Source organism: Protobothrops mucrosquamatus, unplaced genomic scaffold (genome assembly GCF_001527695.2).
Source record: "Protobothrops mucrosquamatus isolate PMUCROS unplaced genomic scaffold, P.Mucros_1.0 scaffold1977, whole genome shotgun sequence".
In the NCBI taxonomy this organism is placed as follows: domain Eukaryota; kingdom Metazoa; phylum Chordata; class Lepidosauria; order Squamata; family Viperidae; genus Protobothrops; species Protobothrops mucrosquamatus.
The window spans coordinates 136,543-149,875 of NW_015388093.1; the positions used below are offsets into that span (position 1 = coordinate 136,543).

The window sequence follows — 13,333 nt, forward strand, 5'->3', positions numbered from 1 at the left end:
ATTTTTCAGGTGAAAATTTTGAACAAACTCCATTAAGACGAACATTCAAGTCCAAAGTTCTGGCTCGTTATCCAGAAAATGTAGAATGGAATCCTTTTGATCAAGATGCCGTAGGAATGGTTAGTAATTTATATTTTACGTCTCATTTTTGCTCTTGAACCAATATAGTGTAGTACAGACTAAATTTTCTTCCAAGGGCATATTTGGTTATATAAATCAGCTCTTAGGTTTTTTTTCACCTGCAAGTCATATTGAAGCACCAGAATCTTAATAGAACTGTAACTGGTCTTTCAACCAGAAAGTTGTTTAAAATACTGTTGTATTAGAGCAGGGGTGTCAAACTGACAGCCTGCAGGCCGGACACGTCATGAGGAAACTGTGCCTACCCCATTGCCGGCAATGGGAAAAAAGCTTTGATATGTTGCGTGACGTCACGTGATGTTGTGAGTTTGACATGTCTGTATTAGAGAGTCCAATAAGAATAGAGATGAATTTATACAGAAATTCTGGAATGATGGGAAGTGAGTTTCAAGAAAAAAAAAGATATTAAACATTCACTATATTTTTCAGAATTGTGTGCATCTCTATTATTTTCTGGATTCTGCTTCACCCACATAAATATATATGCAGTAAGACAAGAGTATAGCATACGATGGCCAATCTACTGTTGAACATAAACTTCAAAGTGCCTATTGTACCTACCACATCCACTTATTCAGTACTTAAATAAACTACAACTGAGGTACAGAACATGTATCCTCTAGATTGCATATAGATTGCCAGGCATTTCTTTTTTCATCCCTTTGGGTTCCCCAAGAATTAGAGTAGGACCAGAAATTCCTGGGTATATTTAAGATATTGTTATTTATTTTAAATTTAAATTAGATGTTAAATTCCATCTGCTTTTCAAGAAGTTTTAATAAAATAAGATAATTATCTATTAAATAAAAACTTAAGAATGAACACTTTCCCATAAAATATCTGTCTCCCAAATGATAGAGAAAGTAGAAAAGGCATCCATTTAGAGATGCAAAGTGGCATGTAGATAAAGTCTTCAAAATCTTATCGTCTAGTCCCAACTCTATCATTTCCCCATGATCTATTTTAGAGGTTTTTCTTCTTACCTGTTTAAATTATAGAAAACTGCTTTAGGGCACAGCTATAGAGATTAGCTATTGATGATAATGGGTTAGGATTCTGCAGTACGTATCCATTTCAGGGTCAAGAGCTCAGTCCCTTATATATGAATGAGATAGATTTTTGACTGGGTGCATGTCTGTGTAGCATATTTGACATATTTATTTTTAATCTGGTGAAAGTATTACAGTTTTTAGAGTGTTTTCTTAGTGTTATAGCTAAGACAAGATAAGCATTTTGATATTTTTACCAATATTTTAAAAGTTGAGGTTTATTTTATTTGCACAGGAAAAAAATAGTGAATTTGAAAAAAAACAGCTTAAAATTAATATTTGTAAAGTTGGGGGAGGTTGACATTAATGTGAATAAAATTCCGAATAGGAATTTTCAGAGTACCTATACAGTTAAATCCACTTATTCTAATAAGTGGGAAATTAAATAACACTAATAAATATGTTGACCACAAATCTGCCTCTCTATTTCAAGAAGAACAAAGCATTTTTTTTAAACAATTGGAATGATTTTGGATTCAAGATCTTATTTCCACTGTTTGACATTTTAAGGAATATATAAGGCTGTAAATTTCATCAAAAGAGGTTATTCATGGGAATATGAATGCACTATTTGTTTACAATTCATTAAATCAACCACCTCTCATTGAAGGAACACAATCCTAATGTAGTGTAGCATTTGTGCCCTTGTATATTCCAAAGCACCTCTTCTGAATTGAATCCAGAGCATTAAACAGTCCTATTCTAAGTGAAATCTAATGGCTTTGAACCTGAGTTGCTCCTTGGTTTATTTGAAATATATTTGGTGTGGTTTTACAACCTCTTCAGTATCTTTAGTCCTCTTGCACTGTATCTCACAGCATGTTGAAAGGTTTGACTAATACATTTGTGTGTGGTGGGGGTGGGGGTGGTGTCAGGGGATTGCAAATAGGAATGAGGAGATAGGAAAGCTTTCTTCCATGAATATGAATCATAGAAAGAAACATAAGATTCAGATCAATATTAATACTGTACTGAAGAGTGAAAAAATGTATTCAAATAAGTGATATATAATTTTTCTCCAACTTTCCTTTCTCTCTTGCCTAGCTATGTATGCCTAAGGGTCTGTGTTTCAAGACACAAGCTGATGCCAGAGAACCTCAGTTTCATTCATTCATCATTACACGTGAAGATGGCTCACGGACATTTGGATTTTCTCTAACATTTTATGAGGAAGTTACCAGTAAACAAATCTGTAGTGCAATGCAGACATTATATCTCATGCACAATGCAGAATATGATATTCTTCATGCTCCATCTACCAATGATAAAGATAACCTTAGCAGTATAGAGGACTGTAATGGTACCTCTGTATCAAAACTACAGAGATTTAACTCGTACGACATTAGTAGAGACACGCTCTATGTCTCTAAGTGTATTTGTCTGATCACTCCAATGTCTTTCATGAAGGCATGTAGGAAAGTGCTCGAACAACTGCATCAAGCTGTAACGTCACCTCAGCCGCCACCATTACCTTTGGAAAGCTTTATCTACAACATTCTATATGAAGTTCCTCTCCCTCCAGCAGGAAGATCTCTAAAGTTTTCAGGAGTTTATGGACCTATAATCTGCCAGAGGCCAAGCACTAATGAATTGCCATTATTTGATTTTCCGGTCAAAGATGTTTTTGAATTACTTGGAGTGGAGAATATGCTTCAACTTTTCACCTGTGCTCTTTTGGAATTTCAGATACTTCTTTATTCACAACGTGAGTATAGCTGTTTTAAATTGCAAATGATGGGCAAGTTTATAACAATACTACATTATTGTTATTGTTATTGTATAGTCAGATGTTTAGACTGGATTTGGCATTTTTATCCACCTGTCGAATCCTTCCCAAAGACCTAGGATAGGCAGATGTTGTTGTTTGATGGTGTTAAAGGCATCGTCACAGGATATAAACTATTTTGTAATTGACTGGTGATGATTATTGTTGGTCAGTCAGTCAGTCAGATGTTTAGAGTGGATTCGGCAATTTTATTCAACTTTTGAGTTCTCCCCAAGTACTTGGGATAGGCAGACATTGTTTGTTTATATATAGACACAAGATATGACTTTATTCCTTTGCCTTGCTTTATGCTGAAGCAGAAAAAAAAATAAAACAAGAAAGTCTACCAAACCAACACAGCCGTAATTTAAATGCATGCAAACTAGTTTTCTCAGCAAACATTTACATAATAATGTTCATCTTGCTAGATTCTGTAATGAAAAAGTATTTTAACCAAATATATATTGTTCAGATATATTGCACAATTGGTAACTTCTGTGCAAATGTCTTCAGATAATATTTGGCTGTTGTTATAGTATTGTACTGCTTTATCAAAGCCTCAGCCAGTAGCAACACCTGGGAGATCCCCAGGCAATACCAGGACTATAGCTTGGCTGGGAAGCTGAAAAAACATCTAAGATGAAAGTTATGGCTAATGATTTTCATTATTATCAATAAACATGTCCTTAAAAGTGATATCGAGATTACTACATCAGAGACATTGCTAGCTTCATATAGTAAAAAAATCTGATTGTCTAGTTTGCAGTTTAATAGGTTGTATGAACCTAGAGAATAGGTTTAATTCAGTAGAGCTTGATTTGGTTAAATGTTGATTTGGGTAACATGTTGAATGTAACATATGGGCTTAGAGACTTGCTGCTATAACTTAAAATAGGTGTTTGTATGTACTATGTTAGGAACATATCTACATCTCATACATATTATATAAAATTATTGTGCTTAACTGTTAACTCGGCAAATATCTTTGGAGATTCTCAGTCATCCAGGTCATGGTTGTCTCAAAGGTGCTTTTTCAAGAGGCGCCTGGACTATCTTGTTTTTCTTTGAAGACATTTCGCTTCTCATTCAAGAAGCTTCTTCAGCTCTGACCGGGTGGTGGGGAATGGAAAGATGTATATTCCTTGCAGACAGCTGGTCACTTGGGCATATTATGGCAGGAATGATGGAGGAGGGAGGGAGGAATGAAAGAAGGAGGATACTAATTCAAGTGCTGGTCTTGGAATGGGGAAACAGAGATTCTACTCTTCAGTTAGGCATGGAATTTGGATGACTTTCCCTGTCCTACTTTTCCTGTCTTAGACTGGGAAATTAAAAAACTTCTTGTAAAATCTTATTATGGCTGCATCACAGTGGCTGATTCACTCTCTCCTATGCCTTGTGATTTTATTTTTTAATAATGACTGCTTTATACTTTTGTTTTATGTACCGTATTTATTATTTTAATTGATTGTTGTAAACCAGCAGTCCCCAAACTTTCCGGCTTGGCAGATCAGTGGGGGGAAGGGGATGGTTGTGCACACATCAGCGCACGCAATTCCATGGAGTTTCGTGCATGAGCACCCGCTGCTCACGCAACTGGAGCTTTGTGCACAAGTGGGACTACCCACTGCTCACACAAGTAGAGCTGCACATGCATGCCACTTGTCCGCCGCTTGCACAGCCTGGTTCCCGTGGCCCAGAGATTGGGGACCCCTGTTGTATATCACCCAGGATCACTTTTTGTGAGATGGGCAATCATATAAATGTGATTAATAAATAAGAAGCTCCCTGCTCCCTCCCCCCCAGTAATTGTAATATATAGCAACTGGTGCTATTGAAATCATGATGTATTATGTGGTTTATAGTTAGTTGCTATAGAAACCGAACTAGCCAAATAGTCATTTGGTTTGATAAAACATAATAAAGAAAATCTATGCGATAGCTAAGAGTCAATGTAGCGCAGGGGTGTCAAACTGCCGGCCCGCAGGCCAGACACGTCATCTGGATGCCACGCCCACCCCATTGCCGTCCCAATACGTTGCACGACGTCACGTGACATCACAAGTTTGACATATCTGACGTAGCGGGACATAATCAATTAAACAAAATGTGATAAGGCATGATTTTTCTGATGTTCTCTCTGTATCAGTATAGCTGATCTTTCTGGACACCTCAGCTGTATGCAAAACAATTACAGAACCCAAGAAATTATTTTTAATTTATTGTATTGTACGTTTGTTAACAGTGTGATAGCTAGAAAGATCAAAGTCAAATAAAAAGACCCTAAGACCATTTTGCTCAGATATAGTAACAATGGACAAATGTACAATAATAATGCCTTCCCATTCCTATTCAGAAACATCCCATTCTTAATCCATTAGGCTTGGGTAGATGAATGAATCCATCATTTGGGTGAAGCTTTTTAGTTACTGATACATATCTATTAACTGCATTTACGCATTTACTAAGCCACGATTTGTATTAACCAGGACTGTTAATCAGATCTGAAATATCCAGGATCAGTCTTACAGACCAGCAGAGTAATCATGGCCTTATTTAACTGATTTCTATTTTCTCCCCTCTTTTTTCAGTTGTAGCTTTTTGCCTTGTAACTTTGTGAAATGACTAGAGCATTTGGTGCCTCCCAGTTGATGCTCAGATTCAGCTGTTAGCAGAAATAGATGTCAGCATTTGCTTCTTTATTTTTTTGGTAGCATGGTTATACAGGGGGGAAAGCAGCTAAAAATATTGGCCCAACTCCATGAAATCAGTGGATGTGGTTTTGTCCTTTTTCCAATTTCTTCTTCTACATATGCTAAATATATCTTAAAAATTGAGAATAATATTTCTGGGGCAGGAGTTGCATCAGGACCAGTGTTTGTCGGTGAATGTGCTATGGCTGTATTTATTCTAAATTATTATCCAGGGAATGCTTAATGACAAATGTAATGTAGCAGCACTATTCAATATATCAGCAAGGTACATGTACATTATTAAAGTATTCAGTAGCAGTAGTGTGGGAGAAAAGAGGAGCATCAGCTGTCACATATATTCCATACTTACAATACTGCAATTGTGAATGGCAATTCCTGATGTGTTTTTGCATTAATTACATGTAAGCTTTCCAATCTGCATTTGACTTAAATGTAAATATTAATTGTACTCACAGTTTCATATCTCTGTATATATGTATTGGGATTGTTCTTAATCACCTACTTCCCCTCTCAGCTTAGACCACAGTATACAGCTTTCTAGCAGTTCCCAGAAATAATTGTTAGGCTGGGTGAAGGAATGGTTTCTTTTTTAAAATTTCTTGTCTCAACAATGTTCTGCTCTTTTATAGTGCTTAACAGAGGTTTAGCTGCTCCAACCATGATTCCCAGCCATCAGATTCTTTCCCCCAGGTCATACAGGATCCAAGCCAACGAAATCGTTTCACCAGTAGAGTGATAAGATAGATTTCAATCATATTCTGCTGGGTAACAAAGGAAGTATAATTGTTTCCTCCCCCAAGATCATACTTCTATGTATGTTGAAGTCAAATAATGTCATTAGGACCTGTGATATATATGCATTGGGACTGATCACATTTCTGAGTGCTGAGATAAAACACATCTTTGACTTAGCCTACAGTAATGATTATGGTGATTATGTAGATTAAAACAAAGGATGTTCTTAAGATTTTTACAGTGATATTATGAATAGGTTTTATGAATATTGTAATTGAAACACTAATTATTTCATTTGGTATTTAAAAAAAAACCCAGGGTATCATTTAATCCACTGAAATTATAATGCCTCATAGGGGATTCTGTGGATTTGACAGAACCTTTATCTCTGCTGGTATACTTACAATACAATAGGGGTTAAGACAAATAAAAGATAATCTGTCTCCATGCAATGCAAGTTAATATAAAAATGGCATCCTTCATTCTATGCAGTGTTTGAAAGAAAAATAAATATTTTATTATTTATAATTTGGATTTAATAATATGTATATTATACATATACGTATACATATACATACACATACATACATGTTTTTCAAGATTTGGATTGCTAACAAAGAATTAAGGGAGTACTGGGATAGCTATTTCAGACCTTATTAGGTTTTCATCAGCCAGACATACCCTTGCTGAGATTCGAACCTGGGCTGTCTGCATGTTAAGACTTCTCTCCCCCATATTTGGGCCGACAGGGTGTTCAAAAAAAAGCATACATACATACATACATGCATACATATATATATAGTGCATAAGCATATAAAATACATATTTTAATTCATATTTAGTCCCTACTCTTAATATTTAGTATTTTTATGAAAACAGTTCAATGTATCTTTTTTGCATTTTCATTCAGTCTATTTGTTCCTAGTAGTCAGTGAATAAAGAATCTCGGTTTGTGCCAATCAAATTTTTCAAAGTTTTCAAGGGATTGTTTTCAATTGATCTGCTTTTTTAGATTACCAGAGACTGATGACTGTGGCAGAGACAATCACAGCACTGATGTTTCCATTCCAGTGGCAGCATGTCTATGTTCCCATCCTTCCGGCCTCTCTCCTACATTTTCTAGATGCTCCTGTCCCATACTTAATGGGATTGCACTCTAATGGGCTTGATGACCGGTCTAAACTGGAGCTCCCTCAAGAGGTGAGAAAAAAATTATCAAGCTTAATTTCACTGCTTATTCAAAGTTACAAAAAAAAGAATGCTGAATTCATTTCAAATCTGTTCTTGATGTGCACATGAATTCTTAGAAGAAGAGTGATAACTTATTAAAGGAGGAAATGCGTGGTAACCAGAATCATCACTCATTCTTTCTTCAACCTTTTCAAAGCCTCATTATTTGCTTAATAGGGCAACCACTCCTATGATTAGGCTATGGCTAATCAATATATGAGAAGGAATTAAATTTTCTTCTGCTGCCTGTTGCTCTAAAACGGGTGTCGAACTGCTGGCCCGTGGGCCAGATGCATCATAGCAAAACCGTGCCTACCCCATTGCCGGCAATGGCAAAAAAAGTCATGATACATCACCATACATCATGTGACGTTGCGAGTTTGACACCCCCGCTCTAAATAGATGGAGAGCGAAATCAGCCAGACAATATATTGCTGCCATTATGTGATTGGAAATCACTGTGGAGAGGGTGAACTGGGAATACTTAACTATTTTTGCAACAAGGGATATATCTATTTTATATAGAGTATGGAATACCTGTGATCTTTTAGATCTTTTAGATCAGTGGTCCTCAATGTGGGCCATATTTCTAGATATAGATAATTATAATCTATTAACAGCAACTATGAGGCTAGTCACAGAGATAAATGAGGCTGGGGGGGGCATAAGCAAAAAAGGGTTGTGTTGTTTTGTATTATTTTTGTTAATACATTTTCATGTCTTTCACTAAATAAATACAGAGTGTGTGTATTTCATATAGAGTGTTCCTAAATGTTTAACCTCTGCTTATGATTACTCTTGTCTCTCTTCCTACTTTAATTTTTAGGCAAATTTGTGTTTTGTGGATATAGACAACCATTATGTTGAGTTGCCAGAAGACTTGCCTCAATTTCCAAATAAACTTGAATTCATTCAGGAAGTCTCTGAAGTACTTATGGCTTTTGGGATTCCGCCTGAGGGAAACCTACATTGTAATGAAAGTGCCTCCAAGATGATGAAAAGTCTCAGGACCTGTGACATAGTCTCTGATAAGAGAAATGGTAACATTGGAGGACCAACTATGAATTCTTATGAACTACTGAAAGAAAATGAAACCCTAGCAAGACTGCAAGCACTTGTTAAAAGAACAGGGGTTAGTCTAGAAAAGGTAAATTGCATAATAGTTACGTTAGTTCTGTAACAGTAATGCATAATCAGTGCTTTTTTTTGTAAAAAAAAAAAAAAAAAAAGGTGCCGGAACTCACACACGTCATACAACCCTTCTTGCCTACCCTACAAGGTTCCATCCAAAAAAGGTGCCGGAACTCCGTTCTGGGTATTCTATGACAAAAAAAGCCCTGTGCATGATTAATATAGGATTGTTTGGAAATTTTATCTTGAACTGTTGTTGCTGCTAACAGTAAAACCCTTGGTGGTCATATGAATGTTTTAAATCAATCAATCCATCCCTTATGTTGTATATGTGTTGACATTGCATATCTGTAAGGCTTTAATCACCCTGCTGCAATTGCTGCCTTGCTTTTTTTTTTTTGACAACCCCCCCACCCCCCATGGACACTCTTGGCTAATTAGCTTTATTCCCAGTCCACCTATATACTTTCTGCTAAACTGAAAACTTGCTACCTACAAAGCTAAGAATGAGATTATTTCATTAATTTGGCAAGCATGTTCCCACCGAGCTTTCACATTGTTTTCCTCCTAATTTTTGTTTTAATTTATCAGTGGTTAGGTACCATCTAACCATTTCTTAGATGTTGACACAAAAAAGAGTGCTTTTCTGATTTCAATTTCTCCCTTTTATTTATTCATTATATTATTAAGGAATAAAGACAACCTGTTTAATATTTGTAACAGCACATTTTGGTACTAAATAATCTGGTATAATTGATAATGTATACTATAAATAGCCTATGCATTGTCTTCTGTTAGAAGGTTTATGTGGAATAATGTTTCAAAATTGGCTACTAAATATGCCAAATATGACTTTTTTTCATTTTCTTTTTTTAAAGACAAATAAAATCTGATTAAATCAGGAAAAAGTATCATAGAATCTTTTTTTTAAAAAGAAGTATGGAGGGTAAAAACATTTTAATAGAAAAAGACAATTCAAAATTAATTAAGACAATCCTTCCTCTCCCCCCAAAGGAAAAGAAATCAGATTTCTTTTTTAGAGAAGTCTGTACTAGTTTATCTATCTTGTTAGTCTAATGTTCCCAACTCCAGTTGAAACTTATCTTGGAGATTTTCCTCCATACAGTGTAGCTTACTTTTATATTTGTGGGGATATCTATGGATAAAAGATAATGAGGGCAGACAACAATGCACATGTCATGACATCATGCAAATGCCACAATTTACATACTTGGATCCCATACCAGGAAAATGTAAAGAAAGGGGCAAGGCCAGGACAAAAATTTGAATTGATGCTACTAATTAAAATTACTTGCCTATAATATGTGGTCCCTGATATCAACTAACCTCTTTCACATATTCTCACATATTCAAACATAGACACATTTTTCTTTCCTTCTTCTAGCAGGAATATGAGTATGAGAATCTAAAAAGTTCTAAAGACAATTTCCCCTGGACTCTATTTTTAATCAAGAATATACAGTGCTAATCTATTGTATATAGATGATGTTACTTTATAGTTTGCCTGGCAATAAAACAATGGTGCACTTTTGACATTTCAGTTTAAATAGCACTTATACATTTTGATTCCTCAAGATAGTAATGCTGAACCACTACTGTATGAACATTTCTTTCCATAAGGTTGAACTTCGAGAAGAGATGAGTAGCAAGAAGGATTTGAAAATGCAGTGTGACGAAGAAGAATTAAAGATTTACCAGCTCAACATTCAAATACGGGAAGTTTTTGCAAATCGTTTCACTCAGATGTTTGCAGATTATGAAGTATTTGTTATTCAGCCCAGTCAAGACAAAGAGTCGTGGTTTACTAATAGAGAACAGATGCAGAACTTTGATAAAGTGAGTAAGACAATAGAAATTCTTAAAATGAGGAAGAAGAGAATTTATGCAAGTTTATACAAGCAAATGCCTATACTATAGCTTGTAAAAATGGAAATAGGAGACCTAAAATGAGGCATAGAAAGATTATTTAAAAATCTTTTTGACAGCAACCATCAATAATTTAATTTCTTGTGAATGGATATGTATTATGTATTATCTGAAATGGTGATTGTTCAGATAAATCACAATATATTTCTACAAATTGTAACTCAGTTAAGGGGTTTTGTTTGTTTCTGATACTATTTATGGTAGTAGATACATTATTAAGATTGGAGAAAAATATACTTATTTAATGCCTATATCTGTTGTAATGTTTGCTGTATTAATCGTCATGGCCACATCCAGAAGGCTTATATGAGAACATGATGGCTTTAAAGTATTTTTCTTCTAATAGTAATTCCCTTCTTCTTTCTATATTGTTGATGCAATTATCTGAAATGTCACAACATTTTAAAGGGAGAGATGCTTTCACTTACTGATTGAATATCTTTTGAACAGGGATGTAGATAAGATTCGTGTTTGAAATCTTTGAGAGTCACTGCTACTGACTAAAGAACTAAAGATCTGATTCATTTGAAGCAGCTTTTCCTGTATGTACAATTTGGTACAGGAATTCTTCCAGCAAAATAGAGAGAAAAGTGCAGATAATAATAACAACAACAACAACAACAACAACAATAATAATAATAATAATAATAATAATAATAATAATAATATAAAAATAATAATAATATAAAAATAGTAAAAATAATAATAAAGTTGGAAGGGACCTTGGAGGTCATCGAGTCCAACCCTCTGCTCAGACAGGAAACCCTACACCATTTCGGACAAATGGCCGTCCAGTCTCTTCTTAAAAACTTCCAGTGTTGGAGCATTCACCGCTTCTGGAGGCAGGTTGTTCCATTGGTTAATTGTTCTAACTGTCAGGAAGTTTCTCCTTAGTTCTAGGTTGCTTATTGTATTATTGTTATAATTTCTATTAATTAAAAATTGATCAAGTACAGTAACCGAATCCCATAGTTGTTTCCAAATGTTTATGATTGACACTTCCTTTGTATGCATTCAATTTTTCCTTAGATTTATACAATTATAGGAGTGGGAAATATGTGTAATCTGGAAAAATATAGAATCTTTATCTTTAGTGTTTTTCAAAATGTATTGTATTAGACTATGATAAAATAGAAAATAACTTCAGATAAATGAAAGCATTCATATCATTTTTAAAAAAGCAATTACAATTTAAGAGAAAATAAATACCCATTCTTTCACTTTATTAGGCATCCTTCTTGTCTGATCAGCCCGAACCTTATTTGCCTTTCCTCTCAAGATTTTTGGAGACGCAGATGTTTGCTTCTTTTATTGACAACAAGATTATGTGTCATGATGGAGATGATAAAGATCCTATCTTGAGAGTGTTTGACTTTAGAGTCGATAAAATTAGATTGTTAAATGTTCGAACACCAACTTTGCGCACATCTATGTATCAAAAATGCACTACCATTGATGAAGCTGGTAAGAACTGCAAATTTTAATTCTATTTAAATAAATGTAGGAGGCAAAGTACGCTAATTATATACTAATAAAACTTAGCTACTACTCACTCATGTGTATCTAAAATACAGCTACAAGATGCAGCATTTTAAAATGATAGAGTAAGAAAGACATGAAGAGATTAGACAACAAAAAATAATACAAATTAAAAACATGAGCTAACAAAAGAAAATGTACCTAAAAGTAATTCACACCTATATCCATTTATTATGTCTAGTCATTCTGCCAGAGCAGAGGTCCCCAACCTTTTGGGCACCAGAGACCTGTTCCATGGAGAGAGGTTTTTCCGTGGACTGGAGAGTGTGTGGTTTTGTGTGCTGCCTGCATCTTGCGGATGGGGCTTTGCTTGTTTGTGCAGACCGGTTGCTGGCATGCTGTGGCCCGGTACCGGTCCGCAGACCGGGGGTTGGGGACCCCTATGCTAGAGGTTCCTTGGATAACTGTCTTTATCCACTTACAGAACCATTATTAATTTTATCAAAATTGCTCTCACATCTCTCATTACTTAATTGTAATTATTTCTTATTTTCTATGTCTACATTATTTATAACCATCTGTTTCTATACATATGCAATCTCTTTCATTTTCATTTCTTGCAACAATCTTTCTCTAATATACTTTTTGTTTTTAACAACCTCTTCATAATTCCACAAAGAAGCCTTTTTTAATAATTTCCATTAGCATAGCTCCACACATTACTATGATGTTCATTCAGCTTCCACAACCTTTTTTCTTTCCCATTTTCCATTCGTTTTTAAGGAGATTAATCCATGTTTTAATACTTTTTACAGACAGTTCTTGTACTTTGTCTTCCTGCGGTCACTATGCGTGCAGTAATTTATTTCACTACTTTTATTTCTTTGATACATTTTTTTTATAATCATCCACTACCATCACATAGCTGTTTCATATCCAGAAGCGTCACAACCTTTATATCCTGTCAATATTTCATCATAAATAATAAAGTTAGTCATGCTTTTAGATTTATATTAATTTTTTTTCCATATAGAGACATGAATAGGCTATTGTTATTAAACCATGTATTTGAAACAAATAAACTTTGTTTCGCAAACAATCACCATTCTCATTTGTTTTGTGTTTCTAAATAGCCCAGTCAA

The 13,333-nt window shown here is 34.9% G+C and overlaps 1 protein-coding gene across 1 annotated transcript in view; it reads left to right on the forward strand.

Annotated features, from left to right (window-relative positions):
- DENND5A (DENN domain containing 5A) overlaps positions 1-13,333 on the forward strand; it is a 73,956-nt gene that overhangs the window by 14,842 nt on the left and 45,781 nt on the right. The window contains 6 exon segments of the mRNA XM_029285636.1: positions 10-119; positions 2,235-2,895; positions 7,417-7,604; positions 8,461-8,781; positions 10,407-10,622; positions 11,942-12,176. Coding sequence (XP_029141469.1) covers positions 10-119; positions 2,235-2,895; positions 7,417-7,604; positions 8,461-8,781; positions 10,407-10,622; positions 11,942-12,176 — 1,731 coding nt within the window.